Below are 17,200 nucleotides of genomic sequence, written 5' to 3'. Positions count from 1 at the left end.
TTGGGGGGGTAGAAATCCACGTGTTTATCCTTTTCTGTCTACCTGGGCTCCATAAGACAAGATAAGGGAGGAAGATTTGCACTCTACCTTATGATCTGCACTGGCAAAAAAAACGAGGACGACTCCCTGTTGCTCTCCCCCCCCCCCGTTTGTCTAGACGTTCAGCTGGTGCAGCAAAGAGGGTCAGCTAAGGTAGCTGCTGCCACAGAGAGCCCTCTGGATGACAAAGGCGATTGTTTGTCCCCCAAATGACAAGGGACCGTGGAAAATAGCCTCTGTTTCTGTTTCTGGATGTCCGCTGCATTCCTGAGCACAGATAGGGCTGGCTGGCGCTGGCTTGCTCGGGTCCATCGGCGGCAGAAAGAGTTCCAGTGACCAGAGTGCTAAGACGACAGGGGAGCAGATGGCAAATGCCTGGTCTAATCATTGCCTGGGAGCAATCAAAGATTACAACCCCTCCCCTTCCCCCAGACTCTTACATACACATGTCCTGACAGGCTGCTTCTGAGGTTCTACCATTAACTGTTAATTATAGAATAATGATATGATTAATATTGAGAAAACTCAGTGCTCTAGATTTTCATCCTTCCTTCCTTCCTTCCTTCCTTCCTTCCTTCCTTCCTTCCTTCTTTTTTTCTTTCTTTCTTCAAAAACACTGCAGCTGCTTGATTGAAGAAAGGGCTTTCTTGACTTGAGGTTATTCAGTCTCAGTTCTTGCAACAACTCCTAGAACATATGAAACCTCATCTTAAGCTTCTTAAGTTTTGTTTATTTGATTTATTATCCCACAGGTGGTTTTTTTAAAGGCAGCTGGACTTTCTTGGATTTTCCCCCTTGAAGATGTTTCACTTCTCATCCAAGAAGCTTCTTCAGTTCTTCTACAGAAAACTGAAGCCTGGTGAATGAGAAGCGATATTTCTTCAGGAAAAACAAAGAATGTCCAATTGCCTTTTGAAAAACCCTGGGACAACCATGACCCGGATGACTGAGAATCTCCACAGACATTGATTTTTTATGTTGATTTCCACCATCTCATCCTTCCCTCCCCCATGGCAAGAGTGTGTTAAAACCAGGAGAAGAGCTGATGTGTCCTCAAAATGTGGGAGAACAGCTGATCTCATCCAAAGAATATGGATTGAAGCTTCCCAGATGAGCAACTAAATATGGAGTGACAATTCAGTGGGCCCAGCTAAATGCAGAGGAGGTTTATAAGGAAGTAATTCTGGCCCTTTTGCTCTCCAAAGAGATACAGACTTTCCAAAAATATACTTTTCCTGCCCCCCACAAGGAACCCCTGAATGCCGAGTTGGAAATTCAGATTTCCACTGTGCAGATTCTGAGTTTTGCATCATTTTGCTTTAGTTTCATAATTTGAAATCATTGCTAAGGCATGATAAAGGCATGCAACAGGGGCCAGCCAATTTTTTTTTTTTTTTTTTTTTTTTTTTTTTGCCCTGGATCTCATTCTGCAACCTCACAACGCCTGACAAAATATGGGAGGATCACAACATGAGACAAGAAAGATGCTTAGGTCTCTCCCAAGACTGTCCATCTACCGTAGTGCTGAAATCTTGAGCTTCCTTACTTGAGATCTGGTGTGATTTTATGAGATCCCATCTATATTTTATTCCATTTGGTGGGAACAGTCGATTTTGTCTTGGGGTCCAGTAGAACTCTGCAAATCCTATCCTGAGGAGCGGAGAAGAGAGAATAATTCAGTCTCTAGCCACAGAGTCTGCAGTGTGCGTAGCTTTATTGTGCGCGAAAGAGCAGTTATGTGGGGAGGGCCTTACTTTCTCAGAGGCTTGCAAGATTTTTTTTATTATTATTCCTAACAGTGGAGTGTAAAATCCCAGGGGTTGGAAAATGGCTGAATTTTGCTAGTAACATCTTTATTTCAAAACTTTAAGCTTGCTACTCCACCACAATTTCCAGGAAGATCACGTAAGGGTCAATCCGTGTAGCCCTCTAAAGGCATAATCTTCTCTCTGTGGGCCTTTAAAGGTTGTGTGGTGTCCCAGATTATTTGAAAGAAGCACTTTGGGATGGGTGGGAGGGTGAACAAACTTCTGTTTGCAACAAATCAATGCAATCGGGTCTGTTTCCAGCATAGTGTGGCCTGCAGTAGAAACATCTCTACTTTAAGTGTCAAAATACTGAAAAAAGACATGGTTGCTTTAATGAGTTAGGCAGCTTCTGATTTTGAACTCTGTTTGAAGTGTTCCCTGTCAGTGCAGGTCTTCTGTGTAAGGATGAGCGAGATACGTACCTTCACATAACAGTCAGATTAGTCAAGAATCACCTCAACTTTTCCTCATTCTATCATGAAACCAGCCAGGGAAGGTTATGAGTCACCACTGTGTAAACAGGCAGCAATGATGGTGGTTGAGGAAAGACTGAGATTCTAGAATTCAGAATTCCCTACTGAAGTGGGGCTTAATCCTGCAAATGGAAATGGAACTGACATTTCTACAACATTATTCGCTGGCTTGCCTTCTCATTTGCTTATTTATTTATGCATTGCTTGCTTTCTGTTGGATTTGGTTGGAGGGGGTCTGTTTAGTTGATGATTAAATTTGTCACAGATGATGGATCTTGTGATTAGATGCAACAGACACCCTTCACTTTCTTTAGAGAAGGGATTAAATACTTATTTTATACCATGTTCTCCTGTTCAGCCTTCACCTGTCAAAGGTTGAATTTAAGAGCTATGCATGGAAAACATTAGCTCCCCAGTTTTGTAAAGAATCACTCCAGAGCATTGATCCAGGTACATGAAAATAAACGCAGGGGGTGCTTTTCATTATTTGATACCATTTTGGTGAGGGTGGACCTATCCTTCCATCCCTCACTGTGAGAGCTGTTAATTGGGTAGATTGCCCTTTGATCTGCTCTAGCAGGAGCTGCTAAAATGGAAAGCGGAACATGTTTGGAAAATAAAGCCATGCTTTTATCATCTGTCTCCTGCAAGGAAATCTGAAGGCTTTGTGGCAATGAAAGCTTAAGAAGTATGAGCCGATTTGCTGATTCCAAATTTTGGCGTTGGAGTAAAGATGTCCAGAGCTGTCTCTCTCCCACACACACACATGCATGCATGTGCCAGTGACATGCATAGTTCAGCTGGAAAGTTTTTTTAGAACTTGAAATGGTTGAGTTGAAGGAAAAGCAAAAGAGATGTACCCTCAGATTCAGAGTTTTAAATGTAGCTAAAGTTAGGGGAGGAGAAATGTCTGTAGAGATTCTGAAACATCCAGATGATGGTTATCCCACAAGTGCTTTGCCAAAAAACACCTGGACCTTCTTGGTTTTTTCCTTGAAAGCCATGGCTAGTTCTGAAGAACTGAATAGGCTTCTTGGATGAGAAGCTAAATGTTTTCAAGGAAAAAAACCAAGAAAGTCCAGTTGCCCACTGGAAAAGCATCTTTGGGTCAAGGGAGGATGGTCAAGCTGCCGTCTAGCAACACCTCCTGATGTCCTCTAGTGACTGTCACCAGCCTTGAATTCCTGTTTTCCTGCCTTCATCATATACACAGCCTTTGTCCTGGCTACGACACCCATGCAAAGTAAGCCATAAGAATATTAAAGGAGGCCTGTGAGCAGCCAAAAAATAACAATAATATGGGATGACCTGTTACTATCTGCCATGTAATTTACTCCACCAGCATCTTTCTACAATATCACAGTTTCTAAATTTAAACAGTGCTGCATTTGAAGGATATCAGTTTATAAAAAAGGTAATCCCTTGACCGTGGGATTCCTGGTTTTAGGCATACTTTTGTCATGTTCCTTGAGTTGTGGGATTACTTTAGACACACAGAATGCGGGATTCCCTCCAAAGCAGCTCAGGGGCACTTTTATCTGGCGTGGGCAAGAGAAAGTGCCTCAACTGTGTCTTCTACAGAAGCTTTTTGATGGTACAGAGAGCCCCAGGAAAAGGTTAGCAACTCTCTGCTCTAGCATTTCCGTTTGATCAGTTGTCACAGGAGAAAAGCAGGTCATGGTGATGTCAGGACCTGGATTCTGTTCCAAATAGTTGCCCACAATTGAGTGGCAATAACTCTTCATTTATCCTAGTTTCTCGGGGTTTTTTTTTTTTAAACCTAGATTACTTTTAATGACGGAATGCTTGTTGATATCAACTCAATTTCCTTGATGCACTGGTTGCCCTCCAGCCAGGAGCCGTTGCGCTGTTCTCCCCATCTTAGTCACGGGCCAAAGTTACACAGAGGCTGATCTGACTGGAGGTGCCTTTGGCCTTTTTCCTCGTTGAAGAGTCTATTTCAAATCAGGCACGGATGCTCTTGCAGTAGTCCAGTACTGCTGTCAGCAGTGACACCTCCTGTATATCATTGTAGAATATGGAGAACCATAATGACTACCTCGGAGACAGTAAATCAGGAAACGCTAAAAGTTTTTAACCTTGGCGCTTTCTGTTTATTTTAGGAGGAACATCCACTGGCTTACAGACAAGATTTTTAACTGTCTCCCCTCTTGGAGCGAGGCTGTTTGGTATTGCTTTTCTGTGGTAGCCAGTAAATGCGTGAGTCTAGTGAAGAAGATGCTGGAAAATGATGCCCTCCAGCTTTTAGGTTCTTAACCAGAGGCAGGTGGGCACTCGAAAAAAAACAGGTCTGTGCTCTAACCATCTCCAAAGGCAAGCAAACCAGTCCTGTAGCACTGGGCCACTAAAGGGTGGAACAGATTAAGCATTTTTAACAATAGAGACGGGGAAAAAATGCTCTGACTCTGCTGGACCAAGCAGTTCTTTTACTAAGGCGATTGTTTTCTCTCCAACTAATGACCGCAATTTAGAAATTGCTCACATTAGGTCAGACCCTCTTGAAATCTTTCTTTGACCCGGACTTGTTAGGGCAGGAAGCTTCAGCAAATGTATCCACAGATGGGAGCCAGGATCCAATTACGTCTTCTCTAATGGCTCATTACTTTTCATGAAAGACCACAACGCTCTCAGATGCCAAGGTTTGGGAGATATGGCGAATGCCCTTGTGGGTGCGGAGGCCCTTAGAGTACCCTTAGAGTACACAGCAGAAAGAGTCTCGGCCAGCTGCACAGAGAGACAGGCATGTTCTGTGGAAGGGGGGGAGGTGCTTTGCAAGCATTGCCTGAACATGGGACAAAGCTGAGCCAGGCCTTCTTCACATTTTTCATGGCAATCTCACGCTTGAATTTGTATAGATGCTATGATGATGACGGCAACGTTATCCATTCAGTTGTGTCTGATTCTTGGCGATTCTCTGGGCCAGGTCTCTCCACATCTTCCGATCTTGCACTGCTACTTCGAGTTGTTCTATGCTCTGGCTGGTGTCAGCTTTGATGGTGTCCACCCACAGTGTTCTTTGGTGGCCTGGCTTCCTTTTACCGCTAACTCTTCCAAGCATAATTGCTTTCTCTGGTGAATTTTTGGCATGATTTGGTCAAAATAGATGCCTTAGGGTTATTTATTCTTCATCCAACAAGAAGCAAGGAGAAGTCACTGTCTGGAAACTGCTCTATGTGGAGATCCATACTTAAGACCAGAGTGACCAACTACCCACTTAGGATCTTGCAGCCCAAATTGCGCTGGCCCTATACAGCATGCCTAAGAGAGGCAGGGGAAAGGCAGATGGGCCCAAGGTTGCTCAGTCCTGGCTATTTAGGTCTTTGCTGCACTAAATCTAACCAACCTCTCAGTGGGAGAATGATGTCCAGTCCTGTCATTCTGTCTGGGAGTGAATTATGCCGAAGGAGAATGGACGGGCAAAATTGAATTACCCAGAAATAAAACAGCATAAAAAGAATAGCTGGCACATTATTGGGAGAGGGGGAGGAAAGTTACTCGCCTCCAGTGAAGCCATGTGAGTGGAAAGAATTAGAAAGAAAAGCATGGTGTGGATTGGGAAAACCTCTTAATTCTTATAGAGAAATCATGAAAATTGCTTTCCTTAACTTTAGTAACAAGATGTATTCTAACTTTAAGTTGCAGGTGTGGTGAGGTCTATGCAAATGATCTTGTTAAAAATCCATATAGCATCTGAAAGTCTTCACTTTGGGCTACACCAGGGATGTCAAACTCAATTTCACTGAGGGCCTCATCAGCGTTGCGGTTGCCCTGGGGGGGGCGGGGATGTGTGGCCAGAGTGGGTGCAGCCTACTGGGTGGGCATAGATGGAGTGGGTGTGGCCTACTGGGTGGGCGTGGCCAGTTCTACATCATTCACGTCAAGGGTGCCTATGGGGGGCCTTGCAGGAGTGGGACAGATCTGAGGGTCTCTGGCAGAAGGGGGTGAGACCGGGGCAAGTGCCAAGGCATGGTCCACTGGGGCAAGTGCCAAGATCACCACCACAAAATTGTACGTTGGCTCCTGGCTGGCCTGGGCCAGGGCCAAGGCAGCGGGGGCTGTTCCCTCACTGTTTCCAGAATGGCTTCGCGGGCCACATGAAACCACTTCGCGGGCCACATCCGGCTCCCGGACCTTGTGTTTGACATGTCTGGGCTACACTAACAGGAACCAATCTGGGTCGGTCGCTGTGACCAGAGCTTTAATCTTTTGAGCTTTCGGACACATGCTGGAGCCCATCCTCAGAGAACGTCTCCCTACTGGGATGTGTACTTTAGGCCAGTGGTTCTCAACCTGTGGCCCACAGGCCCCTGGGAGGCCAGAATGTCAACAGAGGGGGTCTGCAAAAGCTTGAAGAAATGTTATGATTTAAATCTTGAGCTAAGTCTTGGGGTCTGTGGCCGTGGTCTGTAGCCACAGAAGGTATCTAAAGGGGTCTGTGATGAAGAAAAGGTTGAGAACTACTGCTTTATGCTATTCTGTGCATGGTATTTATGTGGTGCTGGTTGGGGATGGCTTCTTATTGGTTGATTGGGGTGTTGATGGCAGGCTATTAAGTCGTTGGTTGTTGTTACCTTGTGCTGCCCAAATCCTCAGCTCCTAAGTATCTGATCAGCTGGTGGTAAGCCAGCATTCCTCTTGACTGTAGTCTTAACCCAGCTCAGAATCTTAGACCTAACAATCTTTTCTGCAGACATTCAGGTTTGCAATTAATATTAGATGACACCTTTCTTTGTTTGGCCAGCAAGAACATTGTAACCTCATGGTGCTTCTTTCTATCTTTCAGTCTCCCTTCAGGTGAACATTGTCCCAAATAAGGTGGAGGTGCCTGTTGGAGAATCCAAATTTTTCTTATGTCAAGGTTAGTAGCTGCATAATCAGCTGTTGAACCTATGGGAGGAATCCAGCTTTACATGAGAGGAAACCCACTGAATAGAGCTATATCTTCTCCTCATGCAATAGCTGAATTAACTGACAGATAAAAAAGAGGGTTGAGTCCAGGGCAGAAATAATAACGGAATAACAGAGTTGGAAGGGACCTTGGAGGTCTTCTAGTCCAACCCCCTATCATGTAACCTGTAGCTGCTCAGAGTCATTCATTATGAGATGGGTGACAAATAAATTTACTAAATCAAATTGAAAAAAATAAACCTGAAAAAAACAACTCAGACAAGATCCTCCCTAGGTCTCATGAAGATAAAGAGAAGTGGAAGGAAGAGCAAAATCTACTGGAGTCGGGTGGCCAATACATTTGAATAATAAATAAACAATTGTGCATCCAGACTTGCAAGATTCCGTTTCTAGATCATTGCAATAAAATGAGTATTGCCCTGTGTGACTTTGTTTTGGTCTGGCTGTCTTGAAAGGCTGCCAGTCACACACACACACATACACACACACACACACACACACACTTACCCAGCAGGTAGCCTCACCCAGCTTCTGCCTGGATTTCTTCCTTGGTTTCAGTGAGCGGTGATGCCAAATCCAAAGAAATCTTCTGGTTTGCCCCCAATGGTGATAAGCTGACAACAAACCAGCAGCACATTTCTGTGGTCCGGTCCGATGATTCTTCTACTCTCACCATCTATAACGCCAACATAGAGGACGCCGGCATCTACAAGTGTGTGGTCTCCAGTGAGGAAGGGGAGGAAGAGGCCACTCTTAATGTGAAGATCTTTCGTAAGTGGTTGGGCTGGAGAAGGAAGGGCAGGGTGGGGAGCAAGAGAAGTCCTACTTTTCCCTCTGCCCCATAGAACAGAGGTCTCCAAACCTGGCAACTTTAAGATTTGTGGACTTCAACCCCTAGAATGCTGGCTGGGGAATTCTGGGAGTTGAAGTCCACAAGTTTTAAAGTTGGCCAAGGTTGCAGACATCTTCCATAGAATGACCTAAGAAGAGAAACAACATTTGTGATGGATCTGTCAATCCTGCCTCCTCCCAGCTAAGTCCTTTCTGAAATTGGTATCTGATGGAGATAAGGAAGCCCAACCTCCACTTCTGGAATGTGCATTTTCCATTAATTTATATTTTTATTAAGGTTAGTGAGTTGTGCGTACTTCTTTTAGCTTCATGTCAGGTGTTTGACAGAGCAGAACCTCCAGAATAGGGTGAAGCGAAACGCTCTCGTGCATCCATGAGCAGCCTAGTGGTTAGTTACTTGCTCCAGGAGCTGATTTGCTCTCTTGCAAGGTCCCTGATCCCTTCAGCTGAAAAGAGCAGACCTTCTCATCCGCTTAGCATGTTTGCTACATGAACTCCAACCGTCTCAGGATTTACTCTTCCTTTTGCCTGCATCTACTTTCCAGAGAAGCTGACCTTCAAACATGCCCCCAGCCCACAGGAGTTCAAAGAAGGAGAAGATGCAGTTATTATCTGTGATATTGTCTCCTCGCTGCCTCCTACGATTATGTGGAAGCACATGGGCAGGGATGTGGTCCTGAAAAAAGACGGTAAGTGTGTGCATCTTTGTGGTGTGTGTGTGTCTGTGTGTGCATGCATGTTTTGAGGTGCACGGGAAGCCCTCCACATAACTTGAATGTTCTAGATTACTTCTGGAGAGCCAAGCACCAGAATGAGTGAAGCCTGGCCGGGCTGTTCTGATGTAGCTACTGATAAGTCAAGCTGAAACATCTGGAATGCAAATTGTAGGCTGAGTTCAGTAATTATGGTTGGGTTTGATTGGACTTGGTTCTTTCCAAGAAGCTCTTTCCATTTGTAATGAAAGGAGCATGCGTGTCTCATGATGAAGCTTGCCCAAGATGGAAGGTTGGGAGCTCCTGGTAGCCAATCTTACACCTATCAACTTCTCTCCTCCATTCTTTCCAGTGAGGTTTGTGGTGTTGAGCAATAACTACCTCCAGATCAGAGGGATCAAGAAAAGCGACGAAGGCATGTATCGCTGTGAGGGGAGGATCTTGGCACGGGGAGAGGTGGACTTCAGGGATATCCGGATCATTGTGAATGGTGAGCATCTCGCCTTAGATGGCACGTGAGCTTTGGGGGCTGCACCTGGCATTGTCCACTCCTTTCAGCTCTTCCGAATCTGATATCCCGCAGAAGGCCAAAAGCCATGACTCACACCGCGCCAGCTGAGCCCATCCCTGCTTGCCTGTGGTGTACATCTGGAGAACATCAATTTGGGAAGGAAGGAGGATTGCTAGCTGACAAATAGTTTCTCTCTGTTCACTCATTAGAATTTGACCACAGAGCTTCTTCGGCAGCCTTGAAATGGAAGAATAGAAAGAGAGTCCATTTATTTTTATTTTAACCCTTCTGAGTTGTGGACAAGCTAGAAGATAGTTCAGCAACTGTCATGCCATGATAATAATTTCCAGGGCAGGTAGAAGAAATTGTCCTCAGCCACTTGCTCCTTGGCACTGGCTGATTCCCAAGTAGGTCACCTTCCTCAAGTCCCCAGGCACCCTTTACAGAAAGGTGCAAGTGTTCTGTTGGTGCCTTCTGCTTCTGTGAGTTGGTAAATACCACCCTGAGCATTTAGACATCCCAGTTACTCAACTTCTTAACTGCTGCCTCTGCCAAATGCACGCACAGATTGATGCTCTGTAACCACGAGTGAAGTCATAAACGTGTGAATAGGTAACTTTAGGACTCTGACAGCCGATCACATAAACCTGAGCCATTAAAGTGGGCATCCTTTTCAGGGAAAGCTGAACTCTAAATGTTTTATTTCTCCTGTTGTGCTCTGCATTAATTATGTCTTTAAGCAGTCAAATGCAGCAATATAACCAGTATGATGCTAACAAACCTTAAAGTAGCAGATGGCTCTTTGGACATGTTTCCGGATTTGTGCACGTGTTTTTTTTCTAGACAAGCACTGTAGAAAGACAGCCTGTTCAGAAGATGGAGCTTACTTTTATCTTTAATTAAAGAAAAGAATGCAGCTAACTTTGTTTCCACCGCTTTTGTTTGGAAACCGCTTTTGAACTTTGTGCTTCAGGTGGAAAAAAATATGAAACTTTGACTTTGGATTTTGCTGATTAGATAGGTTTTTTTGTTGTAGAAATGGCTAGTAAATATTACTATATAAAAGTAAAAAGTTGAGGGTGTGTATTATTATCTTATTTTACTGTGCTAAAACGAGTCGGAAGTCAAAGCTTTTCTTTTTTATTTCCTACACTTTTTCCTCTTCTCTTTTGCCTCTCTTACTTTCACATTTTCATTTTCCTTTGTGCTTTATATTTTGATAAACTAATAAAAGTTTAAAATTAAAAAAAAGAAGAGGAAGCTTAGAGGGTCGAAGTGCAGCTGCCCTCCAGTTCTAGAGTAATCAGCTGGTTGGAATCAGGTTACCTTCTAGGAATCGGGCCAAGAAAAGAGGCGAGGGGTGAGCGTAGAAGAGAGACCCACAAATGAGTCCACTTTACAGGGGTCTCACCTGCTCCTCTTTCGCCACCAAAGGCCGGCAGACCTGATTCCACTTTCCTCTCTTCCAGTGCCTCCCACCGTTCGCTCTCGGCAGGGGACGGTCAACGCCACTGCCAACCTCAGCCAGTCGGTCAAACTGGTGTGTGAGGCTGATGGCTTCCCAGAGCCCATCATCAGCTGGACCAAGTAAGAGGGGTTTGTGTGTGCCCTGGTGGTGGGAGGAACTGGGGCTGCTCATTTATTAATTTGTATCCCATCATTACCGTTTTTATAAGCTACTCAACACATCCAACACCTCCTCCTCCTCCTCCGATTTTCCCCACCACAACAACCCTGTGAGGTGAGCTGGGCTGAGAGAGGGAGGGACTGGCTAAAGTCACCCAGTTAGCTTTCATGCCTAACGTGTGACTAGAACTCACCGTCTCCTGGTGATTGGCCCAAAGTCACCCAGCCAGCCTTCGTAGATAAGGTGAGACTAGAACTCACCGTCTCCTGGTGATTGGCCCAAAGTCACCCAGCTGGCTTTCGTAGATAAGGTGAGACTAGAACTCACCGTCTCCTGGTGATTGGCCCAAAGTCACCCAGCCAGCCTTTGTGATAAGGTGAGACTAGAACTCACCTCCTGGTGATTGGCCCAAAGTTGTCCAGCTGGCTTTCATGCACAAAGCAGGACAAGAATTCACCGTCTCCTGGTGAGCCAGACTCCCAGCTCATGTCCATCTCTGCCCGTGGGCTTTCTCACCTGCAGGGACGGAGAACTAATAGAACGAGGGGAGGATGAGGAGAAGTACGGCTTCAGTTATGATGGCTCTGAGCTGACCATCCACAGGGTGGAGAAGAACGATGAGGCCGAGTATGTGTGTATCGCTGAGAATAAAGCGGGAGAGCATGACGCCACCGTACACCTCAAAGTCTTTGGTAAGTGGGCTTCACTGCTCTTTGCCTTTTTGTTTCCTTGATCATAATCAGAGTCCCAGAATCAGAGACTTGATTATCCACTAACAAATCGTGGGTAGAATTAAGTCTGAATTTTTTTTCAGGTAGTTCTGTGACACGTCCATTTTTTTAAAGTGTCTAGTCCTTAGTGTTATAAAGCAAGTTCTGAAAGGCTGAGGACTGTGCCTAGTGAATTGCTCGTGCTGCATAACTTTATTGCTATTCTCCAGTACAGGAGATGGAGAATCCACCAATGGGTTTTCTCTGTCTGCCTGTTCTTGAGACCAAGTAGCCAGACTTGACATGCCCCCTCTGGCTAGGAGATCCAGTCTTGGCTTGGTCTCAAGCTCTTGAAGAGGTATCAGGTATGGTTCTCAGGTTTTAGAGATCTTCAATTCAATCTAGCAGGTCAGAGATCCATTGTTGAATTCTCCTTGCCTCAATCTTGGTATTTGTGCATTCCCTAATTAGTGATTCCATTTAAAAAAAAAAGGTTTTTTTCCCCCAAACATTTTCCCCAGGAACGCTGAATCAGCGCAGCCTCAAATCGGCTGATTTGAGGTTTGTGGGGTGGGGGGGGGAAGTACTTCTCCGTTCATCTCCCCAGGGCTCTTGAGGGGGGGAGGAAAATTCCTTGCCAGTTCCCCCATTGGCTTTCCTGCGCAGAGCTCAGCGCTGCAACCACAATCAATCCCAGAGTTCACCTTCATCCTCGACACCTCTGGAGGCCGTTTCTAACAGCTCCAAAGTCGCAGCCGCCATTTTGGACGGCTGCCGAACTCACAGGCTTAACAGAGGTTCCCTTTGTCATCAACGACAGATTCTGCAGGCAATTAATTCGGCCTTTCTAAGTTTTTGAGACAAGGGCTTCAGGAATCTTAGCATATCCTTGCTGATTCTAAGAAACTGCAACTAAGTTCGCTGCGGCCGCCATTTTGGGTGCGCCACGTGGCCAGCCTTGCAAATTCACATCAGCCGGATTGAGTGTTGAAGGCCTCTGTGTACTACAGGGACTTCCCCCAGGACTTCAGGCCCCTCACCTGACCTTGCCATCCCAGGAATTTTGGCAGAGCACGTTGCGGCCACCATCTTGGGAACATCGTGAGGCCCTCCCTCAGGCCTACACATCAGACCTCCTGTATTGACTGCAGGCCCCCAAGCTCTCCCACAAGGCCTTTCCTATATTCTGGCTACTTCTCAGCACATCTGAAAAACTATTCTAGCCCTGCCCAGCAACTGCCATCTAGGCCTCATTAACTGCATCATTATTTACATCCCCAATAATTCACAGCCCAAATTCTCACGCCACCATCTTGATTCGGAGCTGCCATTTTGAATTCACATTGCCTCTGCCAAGCCTCCTTTTAGGCCCTCTGCGCCCTTCATTGGGCCATCTGGTGCACCTTGACTGGCCACTTAAGGCCTCCAGGCAGAGCCCGGAGCGTGTCCCCAACTGTGCCTTCGGCATCTGACTCAATTGTCGTGACCAAAGCCCAGATAGATTGTTTTCTGGTCAGGTGGTCAGGGGAGCAGTCTTCGTTACTTGCTTCAATTTCGCTTCTGCCAACCACTTGCCTGCCAGAGCTCCGCCTCAGTTTCCCTGAGACAGCTTAGCCAGGATGGAGGACTCCATGATGCCTCAACCCATGAGCACTGCCTCCCCATCCTCCAGTTACGGCTGGCACAAAATGTCTGATCAGGAGGCGGCAGGCAAGCTCAAATCCAAGGCTAAGGCCACTCTGAAGAAGCTTTCCAAGTTGGCGGAAAAGCAAGCCAGCCGTAGGCACCAGGCTCTGGAGAAGGAGTTCTCCAGAGCGCAGAGACAGGCCAGATTAGAGATGGATCAAATGGCGGCCCCTGAATTTGACCTTCCTTTAGGTCCTTCAACCTCAGCTCAGGGCGTGTGGTCTCTCACAGGGACGCCCGCCACACTTAGTTCCCCTTCTGAATTGGTTCAACACACAGCAACCGTCTCGGGTTCAGCTCCAGAGGCCACCTTCACGCCAACGGCCGCAAGGTTCAGAGGACCAGACATCGGAGACATTTTCTCTGACAGATGCTTTGAAGCTTGCTATCCAAGGTTGTGGACCTTCCATCCACCCGGACAGGGGGCTTCCACGTCGGCCATGCCACCTTATGTCCCTCCTATGGGGTTCCCTATACTTCAGGAATCCACACCTCCTGCACACTTCTCCATGAGTGGATACTCATCCCTGCAGGGTGAGGAGCAGCCGGACTTTAATCTATCAGAGGAGGAGGAACTTCCCCCTGAACCCTCCCCATCGGGAGGCCTGTTCAATCCAACCCTGTTTCTTCCCCTGCTTCGTAAGGCCACATCAACAGCAAACAGGGTCCGATCAGTTCTCTCAGCTGCAGGCAACATTGGATTCCAGTCCAAATCCGATATTTTTTGAAATGGTGGCAGCCCAACATAAAGTTCCATGTCCCTCTATTTTTCTTAAAGGGACCAAAAAGCAATGGGCCTCCCCTTCCTCCTTTCCTTCCGTAAGTGGGACTGATAAAAAGATTTTTAGCACCTCCACAGACCTCACTGAGGCCCTGGAGGTCCCCAAGGTAGACGAAGCCTGGACCCCTCTGGTATCCCAGACTGCGGTCGCTGGGGACATGTCGGAGGCACTTAAAGCGGATGACAGAAAATGGGACCAAACTTTCCGGAAGACCCATCAATTAAAACGGCCACTTGTGCGTCCTTCTTTGTCCGGACCACCCTTTTATGGCTTCGTCAACTTCAGGCCAGAGTCCCTGCCGAGGACATTCGGGCTCACCAGGACCTAAGCAAAATGGTGGCGGCCACTGAGTATGCTGCGGACGCGACGCTTCAGTCAGCCAACTTTGCTTCTAGGTCTCTAGCATCCAACATTACAGCCAGCAGGATGCTATGGCTGAAACGCTGGCAGGCTGACGCCAAAGCCAAATGGCGTCTTGCAACTGCCCTCTATCTGGGCAGTTCTTTTTGGGGAGGCCCTTGCCCCATACCTTGTGGAGAACAAGAACAAACGGAAGGTCATGACTCACTTGAATAAACAGGCCGACAAACCTCCCGCTCCCTAATTCCGCAGGCAGTCCTTTCAGCCGGCAGCAGGTTCCACAGTTACTCAGTCCTCCCGCTCATACACACCCAGGCAGAACAGGCCATATGACCGTCCGTATGACAGGCCGGGCTTTCGGCCTAGGCAGCAGAACCAATCTAAGAGGCCATTTCAAGGAGCAGGACGCCCCTATAGGAGGTCCAAGTGACTCTTACACCCGCACTTCCCATTGGGGGAAGGCTGGCCCACTTCTTCCATCAGTGGGAACTCACATCCATGGACACCTGGACAAATCATCCAGTTTGGCCTGTCCCTGGAGTTTCTAGCCAGCCCCCCGGACCGCTTCATCATCTGTCCCATTTCCCAGGATCCACTCAAAGGGAGACTTATGCAGGAGGCCATTCAACATCTTCTAGAGCAGTGGTTCTCAACCTTTTTAATGCCGCGACCCCCAACCGTTCATAAGTCAAGGACTACTCAACCGGTCGTAAGTCGAGGACTACTCAACTGGTGCAGCACCGTTTGCAGAATGGGACTTTTGGCGGGCTCAGCAGGGCAGAGACAGCCTGGACAATTCCTATTGGCTTTTGAAAGCCAATAGAATTAGACTCTATTCAAGAGAGTCTATTCTATTGGCTTTCAAAAGCCAATAGAATAAAAGGGAGTAGCACAGCTAAGGAAAAGGGAGAAAAAAATGGCGGACTGCGTTGTTTGGCGACCCCCGTGAAATGGTCGTTCAACCCCAAATGGGGTCCCGACCCACAGGTTGAGAACCACTGTTCTAGAGATTCCGGCCATAGAACCGGTACTGCCGGACCACATGGGAGGGGAATTCTACTCCATTCTTTTTGTGGTCCCCAAGACCTCAGAAGGATGGAGAGCAATTCTAGACCTCAAAGGTCTGAACTATTACATCACATACACGAAGTTCAAAATGCAATCACTCCAGTCTATCCTGGGAGGCATCAGACAAGGAGACTTCCTGGCGTCAATAGATCTCACGGAAGCGTATCTCCACATCCCCATCCATCCAGCTCACTGGCAGTTCCTCAGGCTCTGTTAACAGGGGCAGTCATTTCCAGTACAAGGCCCTTCCTTTTGGCCTCTCCTTGGCACCCAGGGTGTTCACCAAGATCCTGGCTGTACTAGCCGCCCACTTGCGGAAGGTACCGGTACGCGTCCAGTGTTACCTGGATGACATCCTGATCCAAGCGTCCTCCTTCCGGGCAACCCAGTTGGACCCGGAACTAACTATTCAGGTCCTCCAACAGCACGGGTTCTCAGTCAACTTCCAAAAAAGCCAGATGGTTCCCTCATCCAGGCTTCTGCACCTGGGAGCCATCATAGACACCACAAACTGCATGGTCTATCTCTCCAAGGAGCGGTTGGTCAGCATCAGGGATCTGGCTCATTGGGTATACAAGGACCGCACCGTTCCACTGGTCTTACTCTCCCAGCTTCTGGGAAATATGGTCTCCTGCATAGCCATAGTCCTCTGGGCCGGACTCCACTTGCGGGATCTTCAATGGTTCCTCCTACCATTCCAACGAGTGAATGCCAGCGCATCCAACCACCAGGTCAGGCTCCCGGTCCACACCCTCAGTTCTCTACACTGATGGTTCTCACAAGCGGTGACCAAGGGGTCATCTTTTAAGGAGCTGGACTGCATCACCATTATGATGGACACCAGTCTATTCAGTTGGGGTGCCCATCTACAGTCTCAGTTTGCGCAGGGCTGTTGGTCCCACGCAGATTTGAGACACAACATTAATTGGCTGGAGCTCAGGGCCATCCATTTAGCTCTTCGCCAATTCCGACACTTGATCAAGGCCCGTCACGTATTGATCCTAATGGACAACATGGCGTCCAAGGCCCATGTGAACCAGCAGGGGGGCACCAGGTCCAAGTCCCTTATGTCTGAGGCACGGCTCCTGGGCTCCTGGGCAGAGTCCAACCTGGCCTCTCTCAGGGCTGAACACATCTCAGGGGTCAAGAACCAACAGGCAGACTTTCTGAGTTGCTCTACGGTAGACCCCTCAGAATGGGAATTGCATCCGGATCTTTTTTCCGAGATCTCCCACAGGTTCGGCCATCCGATCCTCGACCTGTTTACATCATCAAACAATGCCCAACTCCCCAGGTACTTCTCCTGTTATTACCTTCCGGGGGCGGAGGGGACGGACGCCCTGCAGACTCCGTGACTGCAAGGTCTCCTTTACGCCTTCCCTCCCCTCCCGCTCATTCTGGCGACCATCCGCAAACTGCTCCAGGAGCAAGTGGAAGTGATCCTCGTGGCCCCGTACTGGCCACAGAAGCCCTGGTTTGCCGACCTGATGAATCTCTCCCAGTCTCCTCTTTGGAAGATTCCCCCACATCGCGTGTCCTTGCACCAAGGGGTCCTCCAACACCTGGACCCTCAGTGGTTACAATTGACTGTTTGGCGCTTGAGCGCCGCATCATGACGCAGGAGTTATTCTCACCACGGGCA

The 17,200-nt window shown here is 47.5% G+C and overlaps 1 protein-coding gene across 16 annotated transcripts in view; it reads left to right on the top strand.

The window, feature by feature from the left end:
• The window catches only part of NCAM1 (neural cell adhesion molecule 1), a 167,080-nt gene that overhangs the window by 104,935 nt on the left and 44,945 nt on the right, over positions 1-17,200 (top strand). For all 16 annotated transcript variants that reach the window (XM_039350525.1, XM_039350524.1, XM_039350522.1 and 13 more), the window contains exons 2-7: positions 7,125-7,199; positions 7,808-8,020; positions 8,647-8,790; positions 9,167-9,304; positions 10,795-10,912; positions 11,475-11,644. In XM_039350525.1, coding sequence (XP_039206459.1) covers positions 7,125-7,199; positions 7,808-8,020; positions 8,647-8,790; positions 9,167-9,304; positions 10,795-10,912; positions 11,475-11,644 — 858 coding nt within the window. The remainder of the gene's footprint in view (positions 1-7,124; positions 7,200-7,807; positions 8,021-8,646; positions 8,791-9,166; positions 9,305-10,794; positions 10,913-11,474; positions 11,645-17,200) is intronic.

The sequence above is a fragment of the Crotalus tigris genome, unplaced genomic scaffold, assembly GCF_016545835.1.
Source record: "Crotalus tigris isolate CLP2741 ecotype Arizona unplaced genomic scaffold, ASM1654583v1 scf7180000018340.3345759, whole genome shotgun sequence".
Classification (NCBI taxonomy): Eukaryota; Metazoa; Chordata; class Lepidosauria; order Squamata; family Viperidae; genus Crotalus; species Crotalus tigris.
This window is presented reverse-complemented; position numbering and strand designations above follow the sequence as displayed.